The following is a 5862-nucleotide window of genomic DNA, read 5'->3' as shown; positions in this document are numbered from 1 at the left end:
TTGTTTTTCTTTTCATGCTATATAATTTTCTAAATAATTTTCTCAGATGCACGACACAGAAAAATTCATGTGCGTCAAAAATATTAAAACTTTATTAACATTATTTTAAATTATTATTATAAAGACAATCTTATTTTTCGTAAGAGAGAGTTATTGATTAAAATATATATTTGAATTAATAGAATTATATCTTCAAGTATTTCTCAACTTAACTTATTCACTTCTATAATTTATTTGATCATCTTTTTAATTTATTCAGTCATCATGGTCAAAGCTTTTGCAATTCAGAAATGGTGTATGAATTTAAATATAAATTAAAACATTCAAATAAAAATATCCAATTGTTTTCATAATGTTAAGCATTTTAATATTATAAAATGCCAAAGAAGCTTAATATCAATACAATGTGAGCATTCCTCCTTCTGGTGTTGGCGTGCATCGCGTAGGATATTTTGAGACACTCGGTGGACAATGACGTGTTCAAGATGTATTGTGACGAGCATGAATATCATTTGCAAAATGACTTGTCTCGTGACGTAATCTTGTCATGACGTAAAATACGCAATGAACGAAAGATACCAAGCAGAAACGAGCTACGCTCGAACAATGACTATGCGTACAAGCATAATTAATATGCCGGCTGTTCCAAACCAGGTGTTTCACATTTTCCAATCGATATAACAGCAATAACAATAGTAACAATAGTAACGTTATACAACAAATCAGAAATAAGAGTACTAAACAGTCAAACTAGATCTTTAATGCTCAAACAATTCCATAATTTGCATATAATTTCTGTCAATTTTAATCGCAATAGTAATAGGAACAATAGTAAAATGAATAATAATAATAGTAATATTAATTAATATTAAAAGAAACTATTATAGTAATGTTAATCATTCTGACAATAATAATAATTGGTTACTTTATTTTGTAAAAAAAGAAAATAATTTTTTAAATATTTCTGTTAACTATAGATATTATTTATTATGTTAAAGATCAATAGATGGAGATAGATAATATGTATTAAGCGCTTCATTTCTTAAGAATATAATTTCCTAAAAAAATTTAGAGTTGATTTCTCCAAACCTCTCCAAGTATAAAAAGTAAAGAAACAAAATGTTTTAAATTATCCTTCCTCATTTATTTTTGCATCATAATTAAAACCGTATTGAGATTTAAGAGTATCAAAGAAGAAAGAAAAGTTATTTATTTAGAAAAGAAAGATCGTCATATAATCTAACATATAGCGGCGAGAAATACTAACAAATTACGAATTCGGATCTTCTGGTAAATAAATATCTGTTTCTTATTAAAATTCGTTTTCAAAGTTTAATAATTTCATATATAGGCATAAATATGTAAAACTGCATTATAAAAGTCTATAATAATTAAATTTATACACATTTTATGCAATTAAGATTTATAGTGCAATGATTTAGAATGGTTTATATATTTTATTAAATTTATATCATGATTGGGTATACCGTATATAATGTATACCGTATATAATATAAAGTACGCTCTGAATCATTACTCCGCGATTCATAGAGGAGAAATGTGCCGGAGTAGTAAGGCAAGAAATGACAGAATTATTTTTGGAAGACTCCACGGAAATTGAGAATTAATAATAGGGACTGATCCACCTCATCATTCTCAAGCACCGCAGATGTTGCTCGACCGGTTGAATTCCCTGTTTAAGCTTGTGTTGTACTCACTTTATTCTTCCTCGTCACACATGCGAGTGGATTTTTCACCTTGCTCCTGCTCACAAATTCATCACGCACAAGATCGCACGCATACACACGTACAACAGAACAGCGAGGAAGACGACTCGTCGCGACGACGTCTGCGCGGGCACTGAGTCCGCAATGAGCGTCGCACTATTCTTGCTACATCACGTGGCATAATCAACCGTTCTATCGAAGAACTAGGGGATGCCTAACAATTGCGATTGAAAAATGAGAGGGGGAAAACCCTCTACTGGGGTCGAGGATTTAACCCCGGTTCGAAGAAAGTCCTGCTGTTTACAGATAAAGAACAGTGACCTTCATCGAATATAAAATTTAACTGCTCCTCTCTCTCTTCTCTCTTCCTACAGTATTCTTATCAACAACTTGTAATATGTAATAGAATGCCAAACTTCTGGCATTCTATGTTAGTTAACATTTTTTTAATTGAGAAGGTCGTAGCCAGTAGTCATATTATGATAATTAAACATCTATATATCTGAGTCGATATCGAACGTAGTTGTATCAAATAAAAAGAACTCTATAATCATCAATAAATTAATAATTTACACAGAAAAGTAAGTTTAAACAAGATGTCCCAAACCTGACGGAAATAAATAAATATACGTGAAATTATTCCTTAAAATTTAAAAATTAATTATTTTTTCGCGAACCATTAAAAATAAAGACTTATATACTATGAATTTGTAGAGTCGCATAAAATAATAATTCATTTTCTGTGAAATTCATTTTCTCTGAGACATTCTATAGGCATCCTGTATTAAATAAATAAATAATCAAATAAATAATTGATTATAGGTAGTTGAAATAAACCGCAATGAATAATCTAATAAATATTTTTATTGCTAGTGTGTTACTATATTAATTAAAAATAGATTCGGCGGCGGATTTCAATTTATATCATGCAAGATTTATTTGTTTAAGTACTTTTAACTAATCTAGAGGATTTAATTTTCGAGTAAATACATCTCATAGAGCCTTCGATCCTGCTCATTACAGAAATTCGGAACAAAGTTGATTTCCACTATTTCCTTAAAACCTTCTCCCAAAGTTGGCGGTTCATAATTTTTCCTGTACACAGAATACGAAAATTTTGATATTGTATCTAATAATTAGACTCCTGAACTAGCAGCTATGTTGATATCGTGATATCGTAAACGAGAAATAACAAGTTTCTTAACGTCATTTATATAGACAGAGAATTTAGATAAAATAAAATAATAAGCTCGTTTTAAAACACTCGTACAAATGGATCGAAACGATCCTTATCCCTTCTGACAGTCAGAAAATAATCTTCAAAGCTTATTTATACATATTTTCACTTCATGTACTTTTTACGATTATTTACCGATTGTTGAAAGGAGGAAGACAAGGATAGTTTCGGTCCATTTTTTATAAGTATTTAATATGTTTTAAGGCAATTTTATTATTTTATTTTATCCGAATTCTTTCTCTTTTAGGTACAAATAGCATGTAAGAAACTTCAACGTGTCATTTCTCGCTCATGACATCACGTTCCAATATGGCGCACTAACTGATTAAAGTCCGATTGCACCAACGTTACTTTGACTTTAAGCGAAACTTAAAACTCGCTCTGTCTCATTTTACAGAAAAAAAGAGACAGAGACAGAGAGAGTTTTAAGCCTCACTTAAAATCAAAGTAACGTTGGTGTAATCGGGCCTAAGAGTCTTAAACGTGTTAATCGAGTGACAAATCTTTTTTTTATCAAAATCAAACTATCTTATCTATTGTTTACTTTTCTTATGTTTCCAATTAAGTTCTAATAGTTTGGCAATAAATAGAGAAAACTCTGCGTCCTAATGAAAGAAAACTCAAAACTATGATCATAATACAGAATTTTAGGAAAATGCATGAGAATATATATATATCTAAATTTCACTTACATATAAGAGTGTATAATAATGTCGTTGATTGGAACGTGGCTTGGATCAGTCAAATCGCGAAACTGCAATGCAATAATTCGACTAAAGACTTTCCGAACATTCCTTCGTACGATGATAGTTGATTTCCGATTATTACCTTATTATTATGTTTAGCGTGTTCTAGACTTGTCGTCATGACAAAACATCTGACCGGAACGTTGCACTTCTTGGCTACCTCCATATATCTCTCTCTCGAAACTTTGTCAGGATTAGTATTGTCTATAACTACACTTTTTCTTTCATTCAAATATTGTTGGACTGCAGCAATACACTTCTGCCAGCTGCCTAAAGTATCTCTGTTGACATATCCGTATTCCTTTAAATGATTCTTTGTAAAATGTGATTTTCCGGAGCCCGGGCTGCCGACCATAAGTATCATCTGTTAAGGAAAGAATAAAATACGTATAAAATGAAATTTTATTGCAAATTATATCATAATTTTAATCATAATTTTAATTAAATAATCACTTTTTAAATTTCTCAATGTTTAATGTTTAAAAAAACTTTAAATGTAAAAATTGACATCAAAAGTGTATTATTACCTCTTGCTGTTTGAGTGTTAATTCCGCGTCCGCAGGTTTGCATATGTCGGTTTGCGATAAATTTTTTGGATTAAACTTAGGTAACTCATAAGGTGGTGCTTTACGTTTTAAAAAGTGTTCTTCAGGCGTCTCGAATTTGACATCAACATTCAACGTCATTAATCGATCCATACTCGAGTGATCTTTTTCATTTTTCCCTGGGGTCCAGTTCTTCGGCCGACCATCGGCATCACCGACGAAAAATAATTTAATCTTGTTAATCGTGATACCTCCATTAATAACTCGTGTTTTAAAATTTATTCCTTCCTATATATTTCGTTGCACTTTGGTTAATTATTTACATTTTCATACAATCACGTGTGCGCATACTTTTTCATCTTAAAGTTACTATACATAATTTTTATAGTTTGCTGTACAACTGTGTCGTAAATGTTTTATAATACAGAGCAAGAACGTGTATAATTGACACCAAAAGATGGCGAAGGTTCTAAGCATGAAGTTTGTAAAGATGATTCCAAAACTGATTCTATCAAATATGTAAAAGTTATCGTTTACAAAAATATATATTCGTAAATTTTCACGTGAAGCTTACCTCAAATATAATTTTATAGTTTCATATAATATACTGAGGTATACATGTATGCTATTCTAACATTATTCTATTAGATAATTAATATATAATATACTTTAATGTTATATTATGTATAATGATAAAAATACCAATACTAATAAAATTAATTATTAGCAAGAAACGTGCTATATTACTTACATAATATATTCTATTATGTATATACTATATATACGTACATAATATATCACGTACTATATTTACTTCATAATACTTACTATGAGGTATATATTTCTTATTTGCTACAACACGGACACAACTGAAAAAAATGTGAGGGTTTCAATGTTCTAAATCATTGAAATTTTGAAATGCAATTTTGATAATTTTATTGTAGAGTAAAACTTTTTTTTTTAAATAAATTCCTTTTTTTTATATTTCCGTTTTTTCTGTAAGCAATTAAAAAATAACATTTTTTAAGTTGTGTTGATGTAGCAAATGGTGAGCGATATATATTTTCATCCTAACAAGTAATATACATAGTTGCATCGATAAATGCAGTGAACAAAAGTATTAAATTCGTTTCTGCATTTAGGCTGAACCTGCATTATAACACGAATCAAGTATAATAAGTAAAACTCAAATAATCATTTAAGTATTCGAGCTGAATTGGAATATTTGTTTAAACATTGACCATCATAATACAAATCTTAGAGCTATTATTAGAGTTTCATTTTAAAAAGTTGGGCATAATTGAAAACAATGTAATTCTGAAATCAGATCATTACACATTAAAAAATATACATATAAAATACCTAATATAAACTGAAGAAGTTTATATATATTTATAATTATATATAATTAATATATGTATATAATTTAAATAAATAAAAAAATATAAATTGACATTATGTATATACTACACTTCTCTTAGTTTCACATATAATTTCAATTTATTTTTTATAAAATTATTCAACAAAGATTGTATTGCAATTTCAATTTCTCCAAAATCGTCTATGGTTCTTATAAGATTCTTTTGCGGCTCGAAGCACGTATGATG

At 29.2% G+C, this 5862-nt stretch overlaps 2 protein-coding genes across 2 annotated transcripts in view; both read right to left on the bottom strand.

The window, feature by feature from the left end:
- Positions 1-2609: 2609 nt before the first annotated feature.
- LOC108751203 (uncharacterized protein F21D5.5-like) lies at positions 2610-4875 on the bottom strand. The gene is made up of 5 exons (XM_018491280.1): positions 4864-4875; positions 4238-4543; positions 3793-4074; positions 3657-3718; positions 2610-2822 (listed from the first exon to the last, which is right to left on the bottom strand). Exons 1-5 carry the CDS (start codon positions 4873-4875, stop codon positions 2699-2701), a joined length of 786 nt encoding a protein of 261 aa, XP_018346782.1. The 3' UTR covers positions 2610-2698.
- A 518-nt stretch (positions 4876-5393) lies between these two features.
- Positions 5394-5862, bottom strand: part of LOC108751202 (multidrug resistance-associated protein 4-like) — a 21082-nt gene continuing 20613 nt past the window's right edge. Inside the window, exon 13 of the mRNA XM_018491279.1 lies at positions 5394-5404. Coding sequence (XP_018346781.1) covers positions 5394-5404 — 11 coding nt within the window. The remainder of the gene's footprint in view (positions 5405-5862) is intronic.

This window comes from Trachymyrmex septentrionalis, unplaced genomic scaffold, assembly GCF_001594115.1.
Source record: "Trachymyrmex septentrionalis isolate Tsep2-gDNA-1 unplaced genomic scaffold, Tsep1.0 scaffold413, whole genome shotgun sequence".
NCBI classification, from domain to species: Eukaryota; Metazoa; Arthropoda; class Insecta; order Hymenoptera; family Formicidae; genus Trachymyrmex; species Trachymyrmex septentrionalis.
Note: the sequence above shows the minus strand (reverse complement) of the source record. Positions and strands in the feature narration are given on the sequence as shown.

What these genes read in the sequence shown, in the direction of transcription:
- LOC108751203 (XM_018491280.1), bottom strand. An exon ending in ACGCTAAACATAATAATAAG is followed by an intron (nt 3,719 to 3,792) that starts GTAATAATCGGA and finishes ATTGCATTGCAG; the next exon opens with TTTCGCGATTTGACTGATCC. An exon ending in ATTATTATACACTCTTATAT is followed by an intron (nt 2,823 to 3,656) that starts GTAAGTGAAATT and finishes TTCTGTGTACAG; the next exon opens with GAAAAATTATGAACCGCCAA.